Here is a 25096-nt window from a genome sequence, read left to right as displayed (position 1 = left end):
CACATGGCCAAATAACTAGTTTGAACTGAGGTTTGCAATTAAAAGCCCAGAATAAGCAGCTTTAAATGCTTCATGTAGCCAGAGAGTGACGTGCATGTCTTGATGTAGTCAGCTTAATTCAGATTTTTCCAAGAGTGTTTTTTTTTTCAATTCATATCCTCAAAAACAATGGTATTTACACCGTTCTCTATAACACTGCAATGAAGAAAACACACAGCTAAATTAAAAAACGAGAAAAAGAGTGCGTCTTTCTTTAATATTAAACGCTGCCAGATAGACACAGGTGTATGATTTGAAATAATAAATAAATAATATATAACTCAGTGATATTTCTGGCCAATCACAATCAACGCCGACTAGAACAGCTTGGCTATTATGTATAATAACCAAGGAGTGGAATTTTAGACCAATAATGTTCCACAGTGGGCGGAGCTATGCAGTGCATAAACCAAAACATCCTGTTACTTGTTGCAGCTGCAGCTGGTTAAGACAAAACTAGCTGTCTTGTGTAATACCTGGTTTAAGCTTCCTAAATGAGGTTGATAAATGACTTTTAAAGGTGAGAGTGCAGAAAAGGCAGTTTATTTTAAGCACCTGTCACTTTTTGTGCTTTTTGGTCATCCATAAAATGTTTTCTTTATTTTTTTGGTCAGATTAAAAGAAAACATCCAGCACTGAACTATTAATCTCCACTTTAGCAGCATTCACATACACTAAATTATATATACCTTCATGCATAATGTCAATGAATATATATGCAACATTTTTACAGGGTGTTTGCATTATGTATACATTTTACACTTCCAAAGTATACATTTTAAAGAAAAAAAAAAAATTTAAAGTAAACATTTTTAATTAAAGCAATTAAACTCCCCTCTTTCTAATCTAGAAATCTAGATGAAGCCATGTTTTTACAAAGGCTGAATGTACCATAGTTGAATCTAACATGACAAAAAGAAAATGTAACAAAAACCAGGCTTCATCCAGACTTTTGGACTAGAATGTTATGCAAATGAATGCATATTTAATTATATAATGCATCATTTGCAATCTTAGTATACTCCATCAACAAGGCAAATATTCAATTCAATACAAGTTTATTCGTATAGCGCTTTAAACAAGAATTGTTTCAAAGCAGCTTTACAAAAGGTGCACATTACTGTATTACAGTCAAAATCAGAAAATCAGTCCCTAAACATCTAACGTGGTGTAAAAATGTAAGTTATTAAAAAAATTACTTTATTAGTTACCAGAACTTTATTAGTTGCTAATCACATAACTAGTAACTAATAGCTTTTAATGGTTAAAATTAAATTATAGTGATGCAAAACCAAACTCTGCACACATTACAAAGTTCTGGCTACAGAGGAAGAGGATGCAAAGACTTGACTGGCCTGCCCGCAGTTCCAACCTGTCTACAATTGAGAATGTGGCACATTTTGAAGTGTAAAAGACTTTGTACTGTTGCTCACCTAAAGACTTGTTTGCAGAAACAATGGCACAAAATAACACCTGAAACACTTTATCACTCTGTGTCTTCAGTCATTAAAGGTCTTTTAGGAGTTGTGAAAATTTACGTTATTAGAAAATTAACATTATTAGTTATCATAACTTTATTAGTTGCTAATTACTTTAACTAGTAACTGATGGCTTTTAAGGGTTAAAGTTAAAATATGGTGATGCAAAACCACATTCTGCACACATCACAAAGTTCTGGCTGCTGAAGAAGAGGATCTAGGTACTTGACTGGCCTGCCTGCAGTCCCAACCTGTCTACAATAGAGAATGTGGCACATTTTGAAGAGCAAAAGACCTTGTTCTATTGCCCACCTTAAGAATTTTTTGCAGGAAGAATGGTACGAAATTACACCTGAAAAACACTTCATCACTGGGTGTCTTCAGTTCCTAAATGTCTTTTAAGTGTTGTGAAAATTTACATTATTAGAAAACGTACGTTATTAAGTACCAAAACTTTATTAGTAGCTAATTACTTTAACTAGTATCTAAAAGCTTTTAACAGTTAAAGTCAAATATGGTGATAGCTATCAGATAATATTTGTTTTACCTTAAAATCTATTCACCTGCAGTGTCTTAACACAAACACACCAGCTCTCGAGAATGCCCAAGTTCCTCTTACACCATCAGCAGCTGCTCAAAAAACCCTCCAAATTTCTCTTTCCAGAATGGGCAGCAACGTATGAGGAAGAAAGAAGCTGACTAATAGGACGTAGGAGAGAATGAGTAATTGTGAAAGAGAAACGAAGGAATCCCTCCACCTACCCAAGACCACAAATAAAGTTCACGGTAAGTGACACACGGCTGTGTCTGAAGCGGGTTTTGAGCTGCTGGTTCGTTTCTCTCTTACCTCCATGGATATGCGGCGGTGGCTTCGGGTACGCAGACACACTCCGGTGGGAGACTGCACTTCATCTGAAGACGTTCCTGAAGCCTGATCACTCTCTCCATCTGAACCCATCTTCAGATTCTCATGAACAATGTCTGGGAGAGAAAAAGAGGAAAAGTTGGACGGTGAAAATAAGTGGCGAAAGCTGGAGTTCTAGATTTTATTGACATTTTTTATAGTATTTATAGTACGATGCATTAAAAACTCCAAAGCATGTTTATGTCATGCACTTTAACAACATAAATTTGTCTTAATTCTACTAAAGTTGCCATAAATGAAGTTTTCACGAGTACAAAAGTATAGTGTCATTTATAAATAAAAATATATATAAGCAATTATAGTCAGAATTTAAAACAACAACTTCTACCGAAAGTCTCCACTGATTGTTTCTTTAAAAAAAGTCAGAAACCTTAAGACTTCCCAGACCAAATGTTTTAATCTTCAATATTGTTAAATACATCTTTTAAACTTTAAATATTTGCAAGTAGTTTTTATCATACTTTGAATATGTATTTACGTGTACTACTTCCCATTTTGTCAATGTTTATGTTTTGTTGTTATTTTATTGATGTTATGTAGTTTATGTTTTGTTTTCGTCTTCTTGTGTTATTTTTATGTGATTGCGATTAATTGTGGGACCCCCTTGAAACTGAGATGGTACATCAAGGAATTAATTCTAATGAATAAATACAAACAATAATAACAAATAATAAGTACAAATGAATATTTATATCCAATTTAATAATAATAATAATAATAGGGCGGCGCATGGGGCAGTAGGTAGCACTGTTGCCTCACAGCAAAAAGGTCGCATGTTCAAGCCTCAGCTGGGTCAGTTGGCATTTCTGTATGGAGTTTGCATGTTCTCCCTGCGTTCGCGTGGGTTTCCTCCGGGTAATCCGGTTTCCCCCACTACTCCAAAGACATGCAGTATAGGTCAATTGGGTGAGCTAAAATTGTCCGTAGTGTATGTGTGTGAATGAGTGTGTATGGATGTTTCCCAGTGATGGGTTGCAGATGGAAGGGCATCCATTGCTTAAAACATATGCTGGATAAGTTGGCGGTTCATTCCGCTGTGGCGACCCCAGATTAATAAAGGGACTAAGCCAATAAGAAAAGAATGAATGAATAATAATAATCAATGTACTATTACAATGATTATAAATTACATTTTACAAACTGACTAATATATGAACATTTTATATTTAAAAAAATGTTTAATTCTTAAAAAAAACATTTTAATATTTAAAATAAAACAACCAAAAAATATATTTAAAAATGTGAAGACGAAATATGAACAATAATCACATTTAAAATATCAATTTACAAGAAAATCAGTATATATTTTTTTATTTCAAATGAACTACAAAACAGTGAACAAACGGATGTTTACAAATGAACTTTAAAGTTAATTTTAGGACAAGACAAAAAGCTATATATATATATATATATATATATATATATATATATATATATATATATATATATATATATATATATATATATATATATATATATATAGCTTTTTGTCTTGTCCTAAAATTAACTTTAAAGTTCATATATATATGGGTATCGTGTGTGTGTGTATTTAAATATATATATTTAAAATTTCTTTATTGTCCACAAGTGGAAATTTATCTTTGGCTTCACCACATCAGCGTTCACATTACACATATCACAGAAAACAGCCAACACAAATACATTCAATATCACATAAACCACATTAAAAAACTCAATTAAACCCCATTTTTAACTTGAGAAAGCTAAACAGTGCTGAAGCCTTATTTTCGACCTGAAGCACATTTTACACACATGAATATTAACAACATCTTGTATTTAATATCAGCTTAAAAAGTACATCTGCCATGCTATTTTTAACATACTGTGATTCAGGACACACTAATCTCATATATCATGCAGGAAAGATAGTGATTCGGGATACATGCTAGTGTGTGTGTTGTGTGTGTATTAGAAAAGCAGCATGTGATTCTTCAATTTCACTGAAAGCCCTTATTCACCCTCTTTCCCTTTAAAAACACACACACACTTGAACCTGTGTACATAAAGCACTACACACACACATCAGTCTACAGTCTGTTAATAATTCTCCTGCAGTTGTTCATATTCATGAAAACCAGTCAAACATGACACGGACACACACATGCTTCATTCACACTGACCTACGACACGATTCCCAAGAAAAACACACGGAAAAGCAGAAAACTGATGGGATTCGTGCCGCTCCATGTGCTTGGTGTTTATACAGCAAGTGCTCGTCTGAATGAACTATGTCCTCAACTCTTCTCTATTACATAAAAGTATGATCCAGCTTATCTGAACCGGATGATGGGCCAAAACATGATGTAATCGGGCTTTATAAACCACACATGCGCGCACATTCACAAATTGAAAACCAACAGCCAGGAATTAAGATCAACACGTGTTTAGGTCCATGTGTCTCTTTTGGGTCACGGACTAAAGCGGTGTTTGTTTTCATTTCCACACTGCGCTTTAAAATGAAAACAAAAATCAATTATCGTCCATAATGTTTGCAGAAAAGAGGTTTCATCCACATTGCAAGACTGAAAATGTGTGTCAGAAGCTACAAGCTGCTATTAAATAGTAGCACAAAGTTGTAAGTACAACATATCCAATTATTAAAGTCCATGTGGAGTCAAATTCTACAGTGTTCATTTTTAATAGTCCACGTTAATATTGTTTAGGTGAACAATTAATCTGTGCAAGTTAATCCGCTGAAAAGAAATGCTTGTTTTGGTAATCTTCAAACGAAGTCTGACCATTTGCATCTACATTTGGAGTGTGGACTGTTCTGTTGACATCAGTTTGATGACTTCATCCACAATATTCTTAGCCACGCCCCTTTTACAGTTCATTTGCTATGAGGGAAAGATGCGCAAAAAAAACTTAACATTTTCAGTCATTTAGTTTATACGGACTAAATTAACACATAAAGAAAACAGGGCTTTCCTAAAGAACAAGAACTAAAAATGTGAGCTATTTAGTTATTTTTATTTAAGACAGCTTAAATATGCAATATAGTTTAGGACTACACTTAAGCCTAGTCTGTGAAACTGGAGAAACTGCCATTTAAAACATACAGGATGTATTTTCTGTCGTCACTTTTGTCCTAAAACTTGAGATGAGTCACAAAATTGAAACAAAACATAGCATTAGTAATATAATCCTGGCTTGACAAATCAGGAAATTACCCAGAATAGCCAATCAGAGTGTGAATATGAGCAGCCATGATTTCTGTTTAGTCCGTCTCAACGTTAAAACAGGACCTACAGCATTTCCACAGATTTTTTAGGATCTAAACAGCTGTTCCGGAAGAGAAAAGATTATATTCTTGGGAACTGAAATGAAAGAGTGTAAAGGTGTGGTTGTGGCTCTGTAGTTTTATGGCCGCCTCATCAGACTGAGTCCCCCAAGGGTGAAATAATGGCCTCGCTTTATCAGGCCGAGGCAGTAAAACTGCTAACCTGAAACTCATCTATTACACCACTCAGTTGTATGCCTGTCTGTCTCTTTAATAATGGTGCTTAATTAAAAGTATTTTTGGCCATTTTCTGACTATTCGTCAGGGTAGCAGTTTTCAGTTAGTACAATGTAAATGTGGGAGAACAAAAACAATCAACAAAAAAATTTACAAAAATACCCAAACTAAAAACAAAAAAAAGCTGAAATAAAAAAAAAATCTAATTACAAAACATAACACTTAATTAATAAATAAATAATAGAAAGAAGAAAAACTACTGAAAAAATAAAACTAAACAAAAAACTCAAACAAACAAACAAACAAACGAGAAAATCAAATCACAAAACAAAACAGTAAACAAATAAATTAATAAAATAAAGTAAAAAAGACAAAAGAATGAAACAAACAAAAGAAAAAATTAGCAAAGCTAAAACCTCGACAAACAAAAGACCAAATCAAATCACACAAAAACAACATTCACCAAAAAAAACTCAACATAAAAACAAAAAAACTGAAGAAAAAAAAATCTAAATCACAAACAAAACACTAAATAAATAAATAAATAAAATAAACAAAAAGACAAAAATATAAAATAAACAAAAGATAAAACCAAACAAAACTAAAAACTCAAATAAAAAAAACTGAAAATCAAATCAAAAATCAAAGCACAAAATAAATAAATAAATCAAATAAAACAGAAAAACAAAAGACCAATAAACAAAACTAAACAAAAAACTCAACAAACAAACAAAACAGAAAACAAATCAAATCACAAAACAAAACACAAAATATTTCCTGCCAAGGACAATAAAGTTTACTACTACCACTACGTTGCTAAAATAATAAATAAAAATAGACCAGAAAACAGAAAAACAAAAGAAAAATAAACAAAATTAAACAAAAAACTCAACAAACAAACAAACAAACAAACAAACAAACAAAATCACACTAAAAACAAAACACTAAATAAAACAAAGCAGAAAAACAAAAGAAAAAGATAAAAAACTAAACGAAACAAAACTCAACAAACAAACACACAAAACAAAATCAAATCACAAAACAAAACACTAAATAAATATATAAATAAATAAAACCAAATAAACAAAGACAAAAGAATAAAATAAAACTAAACAAAACTAAAAACTCAACAAAACAAAAAAAACAAAAACAAATAAAAACTAAACAAAAAATACACAAAACGAAACAAATTAAAAAACCCAAACAAACAAAAAACAACAACAATAACAACAACACAAAAAATAAAACCACACAAAAAAAAACGAGCTGGCCTATTAATTGGTAATGATTAAATAAAAATAAATAAATAATGCAAAAATATGCCTGATTGTCTTAACTGAAAGATAATGTTTTACACAGAATATAATAATATGATATAAATCTTTTTAATCTTCTGTTTTAGTGTAATCCAGCATCAGTGCAATCACTGTTTGCCAGATTTCTGCATTTCTTCACACTTTACTAGCATGTTTAAAACCTCAAATCTCTGTATATGTATGTGTGTGTGTGAGCGTGTGTGCAGTCGCAGGTAATGTGCCCTAGTTTTTTTTAAAAATCCAGCATTGTGTAAGGTAACGAGTCTCTCTCTCTGCCGATCAGCCCATTTCCTCTATTCTCTCTCTCTCTCTTTTATCTTTCTCCACCTCCTCCGCTCAGCACATCATATCATATTGCGTCGTGTGTTTTCTGTCATCGCTTTGTCTTCTGTTCTCCGTCTCGTTCACATACCGATGCAGAGAACTTCTCTGAAAAAAGAAATCTTCTAAGAATGAAAGTGGGTCAAACTGTAATAAACTGCAGACCGGCTGACATCATTCTATTCCAGCGAACGCAAGTTTATCGAGTCTTCACATCACAGCTTACAAATTCCACAATCTGCGGCTAATAAACAGAGTCGCTCTCTGATGTGGATGTTAACTGATCAGAAAGAAGCGAGAACAGAGATGTCAGAGATGCTGCTATACATTAACACTAATAATATAGAAACATCATGCTAAACAATAATATAGGGAAGAATCATGGATGAATACATTTAGCTTTTCAATTATTTTATATGTTAATTTGTATGAAACAATGACAAAAAAAATTGAAATAAAAATATGATTATTATAAATATTATGGATGATTATAATGCTCATGATTATCATAACTATGATTATTTTTTATCCTGAAAATGCAAAGCTACAAATTATATATGATAAAATAAAATGTACTTAAAATAATAAATAAAATCAATATAAAATATTAAATTATAAAAACATTTTAACAATTTATTGAAATTCAGTAGTAACTGTTTATATACAGCATATATATAGATGTGTGTGTGTAAATATCAAAATCTACAAATAATTAAAATTAATACATTACTCTTCTAATAACACTACTACGACAACTACTACTATGGTTTATATATATATATATATATATATACATAATATATATATACATAATATAATATATACACCTACTACTAAGACTACACCTCCTACTGCGCCTACTACTACTCTTACAACTACTACAACAACGACGACTAATACTACTATTACTACGACGACACGATGCATACTACTACTAAAACGACTACTACGACTATTACTATAACCACTACTACTCCTACAACTACTACTATGGCTACTACTACTACGACCACTACGACTACAACTATTACTATTAGGACTAAGACTACACCTACTACTACTCCTACAACTACTACTACAACTACTATAAATATGACTACTACTACTATTACTACCACGCCTACTACAACATCAACGAGGCATACTACTACTAAAACGAATACTAGTAAGACTACAACGACTATTACTATAACCACTACTACTCCTACAACTACTACTATGGCTACTACTACTACAACCACAACTACTACTGTGACTACTAGTACTACAGCTACTGCAATGACTACTACTACTCCTACAACTATTACTACTAGGACTAAGACTACACCTACTACTAAGACTACACCTACTACTACGCCTACAAGTACTACAACAACAATGACTACTACTACTACTACAACTACTATATCTATGACTACTACTACTATTACTACCACACCTACTACGACGTCAACGATGCATACTACTACTAAAACGACTACTACTAAGACTACAACGACTATTAATATAACCACTACTACTCCTACAACTACTACTACGGCTACCACTACGATTACAACTACTACTGCGACTAATAGTACTACAACTACTGCAACGACTACTACTACTCCTACTACTAAGACCACACCTACTACTGCGCCTACTACAACTCCTACAACTACTACAACAACAACTACTACTACTATTACTACCACGCATACTACGACGTCAACGATGCATACTACTACTAAAACAACTACTACTAAGACTACAACGACTATTACTAAAACCACTACTACTCCTACAACAACTACTATGGCTACTACTACTACTACTACAACCACTACGACTACAATTACTACTGCGACTACTAGTACTATGACTACTGCAACGACTACTACTACTCCTACAACTATTAATACTAGGACTAAGACTACACCTACTACTAAGACTACACCTTCTACTGCACCTACTACTACTCCTACAACAACGACTACTACAACTACTATAACTATTACTACTACTATTACTACCACGCCTTCTACGACGTCAACGATGCATACTACTACAAAAACGACTACTACTACGACTATTACTATAACCACTACTATTCCTACAACTACTACTATGGCTACTACTACGACCACTACTATTATGACAATTATTACTACTACTACGACGATGACTACTACTGCTATAATATTATTTACCATTACATTAAAATCATTTAAAAATGTAAAACATTGGAAAATAGAATATCATAATTATATAATTGTTAATATTATAATATTTACCTGATAATATTGTTAATATTATTATTATTATTATTAGTAGTAGTAGTAGTAACCCTTAATAATGATATAAAACCACAATATAAAAATATATAATTACAAAACAAATGTAAAAATCTTGAAAAAAAAGCATTATAAATAATTTAAATAAAAAAAAATGATATTTAAAAAAAGATATTTAAAAATCTATATCTATTAGAATGTTTAAATATGCCAAATATTACACTATCAGTGCTAAATCCACCAGCATTCACTCTGGTGACGTTGCAGTTAACAGATAAGATGACAGAAACGGGACTTGTCTGGACTTGTGTCTGAAGTGCTGATAAATAATAACCTGACGTATGGGAAGCACCACGCATGAACACACACACAGAGAGAGAGCAGCCGGACGGAGCTGCTCAACTGCGACACACACACACACCACCCACTAACCCTCGTGTGACTCACTTCCTGCCCGAGTAAGTGCTGAACACCCACACACACATACACACACATGCACAATGGCTCTGACATGACTGTCACACACTCAGATAATGCAGAGTCACAGATAAAGCAGAGCCACCTATGTTTCTGACAGCACTGATATAAGCTGTTTGTCTATTAAACACTATTACAGAGAAGACTCACTGTCAGGCAAACAAAAGCAGCCAATGAACTGCGAGTGGGTGTGGTCTTATTAATTTTGTGATCGAGCAAGGCTTGAGTCATTCATACACTTCATTTGCACAATGATTCACAAAAAAATCCAGGCAAATATATGATATGCAATTATACTCCTATTTTAAAATAGTGAATTTGCTTTTAACATGTAACCAAACAAATGGATCATTAAAGTAATGTGGTAAAAGTAAAGCATGGAGAGTTTATTCAAATAAAATGAAAAAAGAGAAGAAGTAAATAATACACGAGTTATTATTATTATTACTATTAACAGTGTACTAGTACTTCAACAAATAACAATAAATGCAAAAATAAATACTGCGAATAAATGCGATATTATACAACGCAAACATAAACCAAATTCTTAATAAAAAGATAATAATATGCAGTAAATATTATAGCAAAATATAAACAGACATCATTTACTTTATATTTTTCAATAATATTGAATAAATATTATGCTATTATTATACAAGTATGATTATTAATATTATTATTCCTGGGAGAAGCAATAAAAAATAAACTAATTTTATTAAACTAATACTAATATTATTCACACATTTTAAACCATTGCAATTATATTCAATTATTAAATTTTTTTTTATAATAATTATTTTATATGTTAATAAATTTAAATATTTAAAAATAATCATAATAAAATTATTATATTATATTAAAAATGAATAATAATCAAACTTTTAAAACCATTGCAGTTACATTCAATTTTAACAAACTACCGTTTTATTACACTTACTTTAAAATAAACGTAAATATTTTTAAAATAATATAAAAATTATTATATTACACTAATATTAATATTATTCAAGCTTTTTAAACCATTGCAATTATATTTAATTTTAACAAGCTACTATTTTATTACATTTGCATTAAAACAAATATAAATATTTAAAAATAGCAATAATAAAAATCATTATATTATAGTAATATTAATAGTATTCAAAATAGTGCTGCACGATATTGAAAAAAAACTGACTTCGCAATATTTAATCTTTCTGCGATACATATTGCAATATTGTGTATAATTTAAATATTGTGTAACCGATGAAACGAATAGCTCTGTTTGGATAAAATTGATGAATTAGACAGATGATAGGATAATTTTGAAGTGGAGCGCATCTGCATCAAATGAAACAAATCAAATCACAATCAAAGATAAATATAAAACAAGTTACAGATTAAATAAATCCTTTGTTTTTTGGGGGGAGTCAGTAACAGTATTCAGATACACAAATTAAATAATTAATTGTAAAATAAATAACACTGTATGATCTTAATTGCATATATACTGTACATAAATACAAAGAATCTTTCTTGAAGTGACTAAAATGTTAATTTCCTGTGACTGAACTGTAATGCATATACGGTCACAGACTTTCAAACACATGCAAATTATGTGTGTGTGTGTATATATATATATATATATATATATATATATGTATATGTATATGTATATATATGTATATATATATATATATATATATATATATATATATATATATATATATATATATATATATATATATATATATATATATATATATATATATGTGTGTGTGTGTGTGTGTGTATATAAATATATATGGTAACTTTATAGTTAAACTTTGCAATTACTCCACAATCATGTGCGTTTTTAACTCCTACTTAACTATAATTCTGATTTATCATTGCAGATGCTGCGATGTGACTATTGCGAATGTGTACATTTCGATATCGATGCTGAAACTATACATTGTGCAGCCATTCAAACTTTTAAAACCATTGCAATCAAACTCAATAAAAACTACTATTTTGCTGCACTTAAAAAAAAATAAAACAATAATATAAAAAAGGTTATTAAAATCTTAACCATCACTAACATCATATCTGTTATTGTGTCACAAGTACATAACAATGGAGCATCGCTATACATAATTTGTAACCGCTTAAAGAAATAGATGTTTCGTTTTTTTTAAAAGACAAATTCTTAATGCTGAGTGAGTCTGTAAATGGTGACTACTGAAATCAGCCTGTAATTGTGTTATGGTGTAATAATAACTGCTCACTCACCCAGACGGCTGCCGTTTCGAGGCATGGCCATGAAGGAGCCCAGGCTGCCGCCGATGACACTGTGCGGTCGCCGCAAAGGAGGCTTCTTAAAGGAGCCTGTGTACTGGTGCAAAAACGAGTGCATGCTGTGGGACGACGGCGGCCGGCCATTCCTGACAATGGGCTCTGAAAAATTAACAACAACAAGACTTCAGTCAATACACATACAGTATCGACGTAATTGCATGCATACATTTATAATCTCGGTCCATAATTCTTTCAAAATCATTATTTTATAACATGAGGTTGCTCTGAGGTCAAAGGAAAACTCCAGCAATCAATAGAAAACGGCAGCTTTCTAAAAACAGCTGAATGGGTTGATTGATTACATTACCAATTGCAAACTTTTTCTGAATATCAAGGTTTCTAATAAAATTACATGTAAATATGCAAATTAAGCATTTTTTAGTTTAGGGCTGCACAATACTAGAAAAATATGTGATTGTTGAGTGTTGTGATTACAATATTTCTTACATTAAAACATTTCACTTGAAAAAAATGCTATTTTTTATTAGCTATGTTTTTAAAAACTTTGTGATTTTGCTTTAAGAGCATATTAATGTGTGTTATCAGCATAAAAATTAAATCACACAAAAGATCACAGCCCATAGGCAGCATGTATAAGGAGAACAAGACAGGGACCAGGATAGAGCCCTGAGGAATGCCATACACTAAAACAGAAATAGAGGAAGAAGAAAAGCCAGTGGATAAATATATAAATGGTAAATTTTACGTTTGTCATATTGTGATGGTGGTATTTTTTACATTGTAACTCAGAGGTGGGCAAACTCGGTCCTGGAGGGCCGGTGTCCTGCACAGTTTAACTCCTACTCTAATCAAACACACCTGCTTATAGATTTCTAGTGATCTTGAAGACACTGATTAGCATGTTCAGGTGTGTTTGATTAGTGTTGGAGCTAAACTGTGCAGGACACCGGCCCTCCAGGACAGAGTTTGCCCACCCCTGTTGTAACTTATCACTAGAAAAATGCTAATAACAATAATAATAATAAGCTCTGGGTTCCCCTTTGGACCGCTCTAGCCAATAACAGAACAGCAACTATTGGGAAGGCGTGAATAAAGATAGTAAGGCACCATCTGATTGGTCAAATTTAAGTAAACAACCAATGCGTAAAGTGATTTGCATATATTATTATCGCAATAACGACAATTTTGCCATATATTGTGCAGCCATACTTTAGTAAAATACAGTTCCAACACAAAATTTGAACACTGGATGAATTTCTGTAACATTTTACAGTCAAATAATGTTTTTTAACACTATATAATACAGCAATTACTCTGAACAGCCCAAAAAAAAAAGAGAGGGAGAATGTTATAAACATCAATCTTTCATCTTTCATAATATCGATATATCAATTTGCGTGTAAAACCAGCTAAAGGAGAGATTTATGACTCAATGCAAATGAAAAAAAAGATGCCTTTAAAAAAATAGTATTAAAATGGAAATCTACAGGCATAAATTATTAACATTATTAATAAAAGAAACAGATTAAAGTGTATTTAGGATGTTTTCTTTCCACTAGACTGCAAAACACTTCCATCTCCCCTTAATTGAATACTGAGCCAATCACTGCAGAGTTGTTGCAATGGTAACCTACCAACCAATAAGAAAGCAGCTGGAGTCATTTGAGCCTATCAACACAAGGCATGATTACGCATCAGCTGAACAAAACCTCCAACTGTCGACACTCAAGCATAAAAGTGAAGCAGAAAGGTGAGTTAATCATTAAAGAGCTGCTGCCGGCAATACATTAAACAATAGCTGTTAATAATGAAGAGATAAAGCATCATTATAAACCAGTCCAAACTCTGACACTCGACTCCTTTAGATAGAAAATACAATGCATATATTAACTTTAATCAACCACCGTAGAGGTTATATGACCATCAATTTATGCGTGTGTGTGTGTGTGTGTGTTTGTGTGTGTGTGTGTGTGTGAGTGTGTGTGTGCTCGTCACCCCCACCTGTCCCTCCCACCTGTTTCTCCTCACACCACCTGTCCAGTAAACCAACCCCTCATTCAGCTCCCTCACATACACACACAAGTACGCAAAAGAATACACACACACCAGAAAAAAAAAAAAAAAAACACTCAGCACCACAGTGGTATTGCATTACATAAGGAGATAAAGAGCTGCTCTCTGGGAAATCGTAATCTTAAAGCCATTCTATGCCAGCATGTTCAGAGACATAAACACACAAATAGTGCAGCTCTCTGGCTCTGAATGACACAGGCCAAAATCTCTCTTGTATTTAACCCATTCAATGCTCTATTTAAAAGCTTTAATAAAACACACTCATAAAAAAGCAGACGATTTCACTTCTGACATGCAATAACATTTCACACAAAACAAAACAGCAAACGAAACCCAAAAGGCAACAAAAAAGTACAAATTTAAACACAAAACCAAATAAAGCAACAAAACAAAAAGTCAAAAAAGCAAAGAAACAAAACAAAAACGAGCAAGAAAATACTAAAGCTAAACAAAAACACCAAACAAAGGAAAAAACTAAAAAGATAAAAGTAAAGCAAAACAATAAACAAGTGCTGGGCAACGATTACATTGTTTTAAAAATTTTTATTAATCGCATTATTAGGCACAAAAATCAATAACGATTTTAAAAGAAGTGCATTACGCATATTTATTTTAAGAGTTCGCTACTTTCATCCATATTTTTGTACCGTCTGGTTCATGTGAGAGCAGCAGCAAATGCGGCAGTCTTACAGCCTTTTTTATACTTCGGCATCAAGCACGCGTATGGTGCATACACTTTGCCTTGGCTGACGCGCACCTCTTTAAAAAATATTTAACTACACGTTGCGATGACATGCAACGCAAGCAGTGATGAGTGTGGGCGGTGCAGAGAGCAGTGAGCCAGTTCAAGCGAGTGTTGAACAAGTGTCGAGTCCTGTGAAGAAGCTCCATTTGAAAACTTTTATTGGAACGTTCACCGGTTCCACCTCTGTATGAGCGAGTTTTAGCTACTTGTACATTAAGGTAGCGTTCAGAAGAAAAAACAAAACACCCGCAAAAAAGCTTGACACAGAGGAACATAAAAACCTCACTGCCAGATAGCGTTTTGGAAGTGTTATTACAGAGCAACACAAACAGCACACAGAAGTATAAATGCACAACAACGTGCAAGACATGTGTTGTGGGCCATGACGATCACTCGACGCAGAAGTATAAATCAGTTTTTAGGCCCACCCCAATTATTTCATTGGTCGAGAAGTGACGATGACTTTCCCAAGTCAATACTAATCCACCACCCAACCTTTTATGGCTTATGGCTTCCCGCTATGTGCATTTAGAGCCTGAAATAAAATAATTGTGCGCATTAATTAATGTGCTAATGCAATAACAATAATGCATTAATTTGCCCAGCATTACAATAAATCCACATAAAACAAAATTACGGCAAATGAAAACCAAATAAATAAATAAATAAATAAAATAAAACAAGAGGTTTTATTCATTTAGGATTGATTAAATTGTAAAAACTGCTATAGTCATAAAGTTTAAAGAGGAATTACTGTCATTCCCACAAAAAGCGACGAGAGCGCCAAAGTAGCCGGAAGTCATTCATTTTCAATGGAAGCAGGCGGCGATAAGCGGCGAGGCACATCTTTGCCACTGTGGCCGTCGAAGAGAGTTGAAATCAAGTCAACTTTATGGTAATGAGCTATGATGCGGTTCGGAGGCAACCAGTCAAAACGTAGACATCCACCGCTTGAGCTAATTCCAGAGAACACAGTCCTGTGAACTTTGGTTCCTACCACAATTGTTCCCGAGGGTTTAATTATTGCTGTCGGTGGATTTCCAATTATGTACGATGTTTTCTTACAGGGACGCACATAAAAAAAAAAGTAACTGAGACGCGAGTAACGCAACATCTTTATCTTCCATAGTTAACTGAATATGATAGAGCGCAATAACATTTTCACACTAGAAAGCCTGTTTTTATGCAGGGATTGTAACAGATTTTCTGCAGCGCTACTTTAAATTTAGCGAATTTTGACGCTCTTGCCATCGGAGCAGTAAAGACAGACAGCGTTGTCCCCTGGGTGGCCAGAGCGAACTTGGATGCTCTCGCCGCCTTCTGTGTGAACGCAGAGTTGGGAGGGCTTGATGACGTCAGCATAAATTAAAGTCATTTTATTGCATCAGCAAATGATTACCCTATCACAATAGACAACGAAGGCCATTTTTCCCCAATGCATTACACTACAACGATAAATCATTGCCTAGCAGATCAATAGCATCACTTTGATAGCGTGCTGGCTTTAAACAACGTTGTTTGCGGACTCTTGTTTGGATGCTTGAGCATAAAATGCTGATGATGCCGTTTCCTCATTTATTTAGAGCGTTCTCTTTTTCGCTGTGGTCTCTCTCTTTCTCTCATATCTTCCCACACCACAGCTGTGTCTCTCATTACAACGGGCCTTTCAACCTGCTTACTAAGGGCAATCCAACAAAACACCAGGCTCAAACACACACACACACACACACACACACACACACACACACACACACACACACACACACACCTTAACAAAACAGTCCAGGCTCAGTGTGGCGCAGGTTTAAGCCCATGTGGTAAAGTTCCACCGACGGCCAGCTGCGCACAGGGACTATATTTCCATATAAGCATCATGGAAACTCTGGAATGTTCCACGGCCAATGCCATGGTAATGCTCAACAGGTCGGGCCATGACAATATGTCATGCTGTTAGACGGATGAACGACCCACCGGCAGCATCAGTGGGTGTGCATTTACGATAAAACAGTGGAATTTGAACAGGAGCGAATGCTAAAAACCAGCCATTTTACGCCACTACTGAGAAGATAACAAATTAAATCAGAATTTATTTACAGAGCACAATAAATGCAATTGTACAAATATATTCTACGGGGCTGCACAATATAACGTTTCAGCATGTAAACATTCGCAACAGTCACATTGCAGGATGTGCAATGTTGAGTCTGTATTATAATTTATCATTTGCATTTGTTTTTGATGCCTATAATGATCTTAAAACCATTTAAGCATAAGAAATTGTCCCATTAGTGACTTTAACAATGATTAGTTTTATCGAATTATTTTTATTTTATCATTCAGGTACTGTACTGGAATACTGTTAGAATCTGAAAAGGATAAAACACTTTCAATTGTATATTTTTCTTATACTTCTTTCTTTTTCTTCATATATTTTGACACAATCTACATTGTATAAGCGCTATACAAATAAAGGTGAATTGAATTGAAAACTTAATGGCGTTTATTAGATTTTATGGAGATGCACTCCCACTGAAGAATCATCTTAATCAATCTAATATTAAAAATTATTTTCAAATAGAGATATTAAATCATTTGGTGAAATTGTATTCATATCGCAACACTGACCTTATTCTTCATGTATGAGTGGGTGCAGCCATTCGAATGTTTTTGACTCGAGACTTATTCACTTCCATTCATTTTTAGATGTTAAAAACAGCTCGTTCTGCTGCTTGATGTTGCAAACTGATACTTTCTTATCATATTTTTCTACTTTTTATGTATAATCATGTACAAACTTGTTTGTAGAGCAAGTAGTTTGACCGTTTTCTATTCCTAGTCATTTCTCCCATTGGCAACTGAATTGGAAGTTCTAAAACAATCGCAAAAACGAGCGCACTTCTGCTTTGAAGAATAAGGTCAATACATTGCAAAAAAATAACAATAAAAATAATAATAATAATAATAATAATATAATAAGAGCAAACTTGGCTTTTAACTTGATTCTGAATCTCGGGACCATTAACAATCTTTGTTAAGATAGTAAGTAATCTCTAGAGCAGTGGTGCTCAACCCTGTTCCTGGAGATCAACCTTCCTGCAACGTTCAGCTCCAACCCTAATCAAACACACCTGAACCATTTAATTAGGACCTGAACAGCACTTTACAATGACAGGCAGGTGTGTTTGATATGGGTTGCAACTGAGATCTGCAGGAAGGTCGATCTCCAAAAACAGGGTTGGTCATGCCTGCTCTAGAAGTAAGATAGAAGTAATGTAGCAATTTCAATTTCAAAAGGTCAGAAATATATTTTGAAGCAGAGTTAAAAACCCTGTGGCTTCCCAAAAAACCCAGCAAAAGCCTCAATTTTGCCCTCGTTATGAAATTAAAAGTGTAAAAGAAGCCCTTAGTTTTGTAATTTTGCTTTAAAGGTCTCATGAAGTGCTTTGAAATATGCATTTTTATACTATGTTTGATGTAATCTCAACCGAAAAATTAAGAAAGTGCGGGACAGAGTAGCTCCTCCCCTTTTTAAAAATACAGCCAATAGCATTTTGTTTCATCACAGCTCTGTAGCGAGAGTGGTTGAGCTCAAGCTCATCAAATGAAAAGCAAATAAGAAGCGTCTTGAAGGGGGCGGGGCTTGTCTGACAATAGAGAGCATCAAATTGGTCAAGGTTTGATGAGAAACTGAAGTATGAGGAGACGAGGAAAAAATCATCGATCCATTTAAAAGTAAGCTTTTGATGTTTATGTCTTCTAAGCACACATTTTGTCACTGTTTTGTAGCACATTATAGATATCCCTAAAACTAACATAAAAAAACTTAACTAAAACTAAATAGGACCTTTACGGGCATATCAGTGTGTCGTCAGCATGAAGCATGTGTAACGAGAACAAGACAGGGGCCAGGATAGAGCCCTGAGGAACGCCATACACCAGAACAGAAACAGAGGAAGAAAAAGCCATATCTAGATCATTTTTCAGTGGATAAATATATCAATGGTAAATTGCACGTCTATCCTGTCTTGTTGCTAAGCAACAGCGCTCCTGAGAAAAATACTTCATGTCAGCAGAAGCTCCTAGGCCCAGCGAGAGGTTGGCTCTATGGTTGCTGTGCCTACAGTCTCCGGTGACAAGCTCTTAGGGGTCTTTGTGCAGCACCCTGACATTCATTGGTGTTGCCAAAATGAACACAGGCAGATATAAATTCCCTCACTTTCTTCATTATGAAGACGAGGGAAGTCTTCAGGGAGCGTTGCAAATGTGGGGGAACTATATAGCTCAAACAAACACACACACACACAAAAACACACACGCATGACTAAAGCACAAGTTTAGCAAGGCAGATGGTGCACATGACTGTCCTGTTCTGTTCTGGACACCAGACCACAAACATAAAAAAAACAAAGGCTGTTGAGAATTTAAGGAAGCTGTACAGAAAAACAAGTGGACTTCTTTCCTGTGGGCAAAATACTGCTTAACACAATAACACTGATCATTCATTATACTACACACATGTCAAATTACTAATCTAATTTGAGAATCAAGAAACAGGATTTGGCTTCCTCCAAGCTAAATCAAGCCTGCAGCACTTGACATGTTGTTGACTGCATCTCCGACTGAATTAAAATATCAAATCAGGAACATTAAAAATTAATTAAAACAATTAAAAAGTCAAATCACACACACACACACACACACAAAAAGACCTAAAATGAATCTGTAATTTTCTTCCATCAGTGTTTAACTATGAGAGACAAAAAGATCTACGTCTCATTTCCATGTTACATGCACATCTTTCCTAAGGGTGAAGCGAGACTATAAATCAGTGGCTTGTTTCATGTTTAATTAACACAGATCTTTTGCATTTTTAAAATCAGATAATGATTCTTTCAGGTGTCCCAACAACCCTAAAGGGAAGACAACTGAAGTGAGTTATTTTAAATAAACCTAGATTCTTTCTATATTTATTAAATTACTGATATTTAAATTAAACCGGTGGTAACATGCTGTAGCAGGCTGGTACTGCTCCTGGTAAAGCAATGCAGACAGAATCTTTTAAGTGACTTTATCTGTGGAATTACATGCATTTTTAGTGATCCAATTAGGGCGGAACAATTTATAATTTGAGCATCGATATAGTGTGTATCGATATCGTGTGTGTATCCACAAGAAAACCATCTTTCCTAAGCGTAAAGCGAGACTATAAATCAAATGGCTTGTTTAACGTAAACTACCTCACAAAAGTCTTGTCGTCTATCCAAGTTTTAGGAACAACAAATAATAACTTGACTTCTAGTGGATCATTTGGTATCAGAAGTGGCTTATAAGAAAGGCGAAGGCCTCTAGATTACACTTATTTTACTAAAATAAAACATGATCATGCATTGATTTTTATTGATTTAATTAGGACAATAAGGTCTGACTTTGCTTAGACAAAAGTCTTGTCACTTAACAGAAATAATGTACAGTATAAAATATAAAGTCTTGCTGCAGTGGAAAAAGGATGAATATTGTGTCTGACTGCCATGAGCTTGGAGGACTGCATCCATACATCTCTGCAACTACTCAAATAACTAATTAATAAAGTCATCTGGAATGGCAAAGAAAGCGTTCTTGCAGGACTCCCAGAGTTCATCAAGATTCTTAGGATTCATCTTCAATGTCTCCTCCATCTTACCCCAGACATGCTCATAATGCTCATGTCTGGTGACTGGGCTGGCCAATCCTGGAGCACCTTGACCTTCTTTGCTTTCAGGAACTTTGATGTGGAGGCTGAAGTATGAAAAGGAGCGCTATCCTGCTGAGGAATTTGCCTTTTCCTGTGGTTTGTAATTGTAATGGGCAGCACAAATGTCTTGATACCTCAGGCTGTTGATGTTGCCATCCATTCTGCAGATCTCTCGCACACCCCCATACTGAATGTAACCCCAAACCATGATTTTTCCTTTACCAAACTTGACTGATCTGTGAGAATCTTGGGTCCATGCGGGTTTCAATAGGTCTTCTGCAGTATTTGTGATGATTGGGATGCAGTTCAGCAGATGATTCATCTGAATAATCTACCTTCTGCCACTTTTTCAAAAGCTCTTACAACTGAGATCAACGACAAGACTGTTGTCAGGTAGTGTATAATTAACACATATCTTTTGCATTTTTAAAATCGTAATGATTTTTTCAGGTATCCCAACAAACCTAAAGGGAAGAAAACTCCGCCGACTGAGTTATTTAATTTGAAATAAACCTAGATTCTTTCTATATTTTTTAAATTAGTGATATTTAAATTAATCTGATATCTAACAGTCTTCATAGTGCATATTATCATTCCTCTGAATGTAATTTGTGACTGAGGATTCACCCTGACCGGGATTGTAGCAGAAGCCAGCATACGTTAGAAACCCTAGCTAATGTGTGGATTAAGGCAAAGATCTTTACGTAATGGCAGGGTCTTCATAAAACATTCATCAGCTAGACGTACTAATGGCCTGGTCAACAGCACTGCCATTCCCCACATTCAACACAGAAACCTAAAAACAGCCACACTCAACGTGTGCATAGCTGAACGGGCATGTTTTAGGCCGTTGTGCACATTGAAGTGTACTGGTGAAAGAGTGCAACATCCAAGAAACATAAAAATGCATTCTCTGAACGCTGGTGTTCACTCAATGATGGTTTGTGAGGATAGTTTTAGGAAAGAAGTGAGCAAGCATGTTGGTACTGCTGCTTAAAGCAATGCAGACAGAATCTTATAAGTGACTTTACCTGTGCAATTACATCCGTTTGATCTGATTAGGGCTGAGGATTGATATCCCAATGTGTGTATCCACAATAGTCACTTCACCAGATTAGATTTATCAAGAATTAAAAGATGAAGATTTTTTAAATATATATATAGTTTTAATTATATAATGATGATACCATGTTAATTTATGTTCGTTTGTTCAATTGCTGTACTTGAACACTGTTAGGCTCCCCAGAGTTACTTATATATGCCTGTAATTTACTATATTTCATACACTCCCAGAAATAAAGGTACAGGAGCTGTCACTGGGTCAGTACCTTTTCAAAAGATACATATTTGTACACAAAAAGTCCACAGTGGTACCTCAAAGGTGCATATTAGTGCCCAAATGTAACTAAAAAGTACCTTTGAGGTACTGTTTTGGACACTTCAGGTACAAATATGTACCTTTTGGAAAGGTACTGCCCCAGTGAGAGCTCCTGTATCTTTATTTCTGAGAGTGTACCAACACACCGCCTAGAAAAATACCTGATCATCCCAATTGATCTAAATGAATGAAATCTTTCCAAATAAAGCCATAAATCATATTCATATCGCAATATATATCAGAGCAAAACAAAATATCACAATGTCATATTCAACCAATATCGTGAAGCCCTAGATCTGATCATAAGCGGTCAGAAGAGACGCATTACTACCTACACATGTTATTAACAGGCATTCAAATGAGTCTCTTGAGAGAATTGCTGATTTTTTCTTCCTTTTTTTTAAGCTTGGTGGCTAAAGGGCCTGTGCACACGGAAAATGTTCACTCATGCTTACTGCCGCCGTTTAACGCTCTGTGACTAAACAGAGGGAGTGAATGTAAACGTGCACACCAACATATAAATCGTCAAGCAATAAAGTGGCATTTTTAAAAACCATCATCACTTTTTTTTTGGTTTGATGCGCCATGTTAAAAACTGGTCAACAGATAAGTTTAACATTTTTGTTTACTGGCCTGGAGTTGCTGAGTTGACAGCAAACATGATTTGGTGGTGCTCAAGCACAACAAAACAGTCCATTAAGCACCATCTAATGTCAGGGAGTGATTTTGCACGTTCACTCTGCTAATCGTCAATTAAAATCACTTGGGTAAAAATCTAGAAAAACACTGATGATAAGCACAAACAAATATTGACCCAGTGTGTAAGAGCCTTAAATGTCCTGTGAAGTACTTTAAAATGTGCATGTTTATTCGAAGTTTGCCGTAATGTCAACCAAAATATGTTTTTTCTCAAGCGCAATAAATGTTGGTCACAATTTGATGAGAAACTGAAGTATGAGGTGACGTTTTGTCACTGCTTTAATGCGCACAAGCTTATAGATATCCTAAAAACAAACAATGCTGATACTAACATCTAAAACACTTTATTTTAGATTTATGGGACCTTTAATTTGTAATTTCACTGAGAAAGTAAGCACTGTCTAAAAAATCTTTAACAAATAAACCAAATAACATGTTCAAAAATTCTAAATCTTTCTAGAAATCTAAATTAAAGGGGTGGTCTACTAAGATATCATATGTTAAACTTTAGTTGATGTGTAATGTAGCTGTGTGAATAAACAACATCTCTGAATGTAATATGCTCATGGTTCAATGCAAAGGGAGACATTGGTTTTACAGAGTTAGCTTAGCAAAGCCTACAGTGAACGAAGTTTGGGGACTACAAAAAAATACATCCGGGTTAATGATGTCATAAACCCCATCAGGTTATGCCATTACACCCTGCACAACAAAGAGGCGTGGCCGGATTGCTGTAATTTTATAATAGAGATGCTTGGTAACGTGAAGCTGAACAGCAAATCCCAGAACAATATGTTAGCTGACCAATCAGAGCCACTTGAGGGCGGGTCTTTTAGAGGAACTAGGAAATATGACAGTCGTTTTCATGTTAGCGGAGTAGCTGTATATAATCAAAGTAAGATATATTTAAAAAATAACGTGATTTTCTACTAATGAAGCATGAGCACACATTGCTTTGCATCTTATAAACACAACCAAGCCTTAAAAATACACTCTGGACCACCTCTTTAACATCATTCTAAATTTATTGTTAATGGCGCAGATGGATCATAGCATTGAATGCACTTCACAGGTAATTTTTTAGCATCTGATAAACAACATAAACAATGACTACGTTTACATGGACATCAGTAATTGAGTTATTTGCCTTAATCTGATTAACACAATAATATGATTAAGGTGTTTACATGGCTTGCTTCTTGAATGTTCCCTTCATGATCCACGTTATAGCACATAATTCGATTAATGTCATTGCAGTTTCATGTAATTTCAGGTATTTTTCATTTTAATTTGTTGACTTTAACTGCAGTTTGGCACTTTCACTCTCATTCAGGAACGTTTCATGCATGCCCCTGTCACAAACGAGATATTGGATGCCAGTATGAACTGCTGGAAGAGCAGTTTTGTAACGGAATTTGATACCGCACACCGAATGGGAGAAAAAAAAACCTCCACATTTCACGGTGTGTGTGTGTGTGTGGTCTTTTACTGATTCGGTAGGTGCAGAGAATCTTGTCAAACAACCGTGTGTGTATGAAATATCCTGTCGCAAAATGCAGCGAAAATCCTACATGACGGTAATAGTTTGATTGCGGTGTTTACATGCTTGTACTGCACTTCAATAACGTGACTAAAGTGGGCATACTCCACATGTCTTAATCTGATTTCTGTTTAGTTTGATTATGACCTCAATCGGATTAAACTAAGCAAAAATCGGTTTATATGCTAGATCTAGATATTAATTAGAGTATTATCTTAATCGTATTATTGGTATGTTCCATGTAAAAGTACTCAGTGAAAAGCAATCAGAATCTATCCTTCTGCAAAGCAGTGGATGACTAAACTGTAGGCTGAAATTACAATAATTACACTGTACACTGCTATAA

General features: G+C 34.3%; 1 protein-coding gene across 1 annotated transcript in view; it reads right to left on the bottom strand.

Moving 5' to 3' along the window:
* Nucleotides 1–25096, bottom strand: part of cdk17 (cyclin dependent kinase 17) — an 83550-nt gene that overhangs the window by 21586 nt on the left and 36868 nt on the right. The window contains exons 3-4 of the mRNA XM_056456034.1: nt 12558–12722; nt 2365–2498 (exon numbers count right to left, since the gene is read on the bottom strand). Of these exons, the coding sequence (XP_056312009.1) occupies nt 2365–2498; nt 12558–12722 (299 nt within the window). The remainder of the gene's footprint in view (nt 1–2364; nt 2499–12557; nt 12723–25096) is intronic.

Source organism: Danio aesculapii, chromosome 4 (genome assembly GCF_903798145.1).
Source record: "Danio aesculapii chromosome 4, fDanAes4.1, whole genome shotgun sequence".
NCBI classification, from domain to species: domain Eukaryota; kingdom Metazoa; phylum Chordata; class Actinopteri; order Cypriniformes; family Danionidae; genus Danio; species Danio aesculapii.
This window is presented reverse-complemented; position numbering and strand designations above follow the sequence as displayed.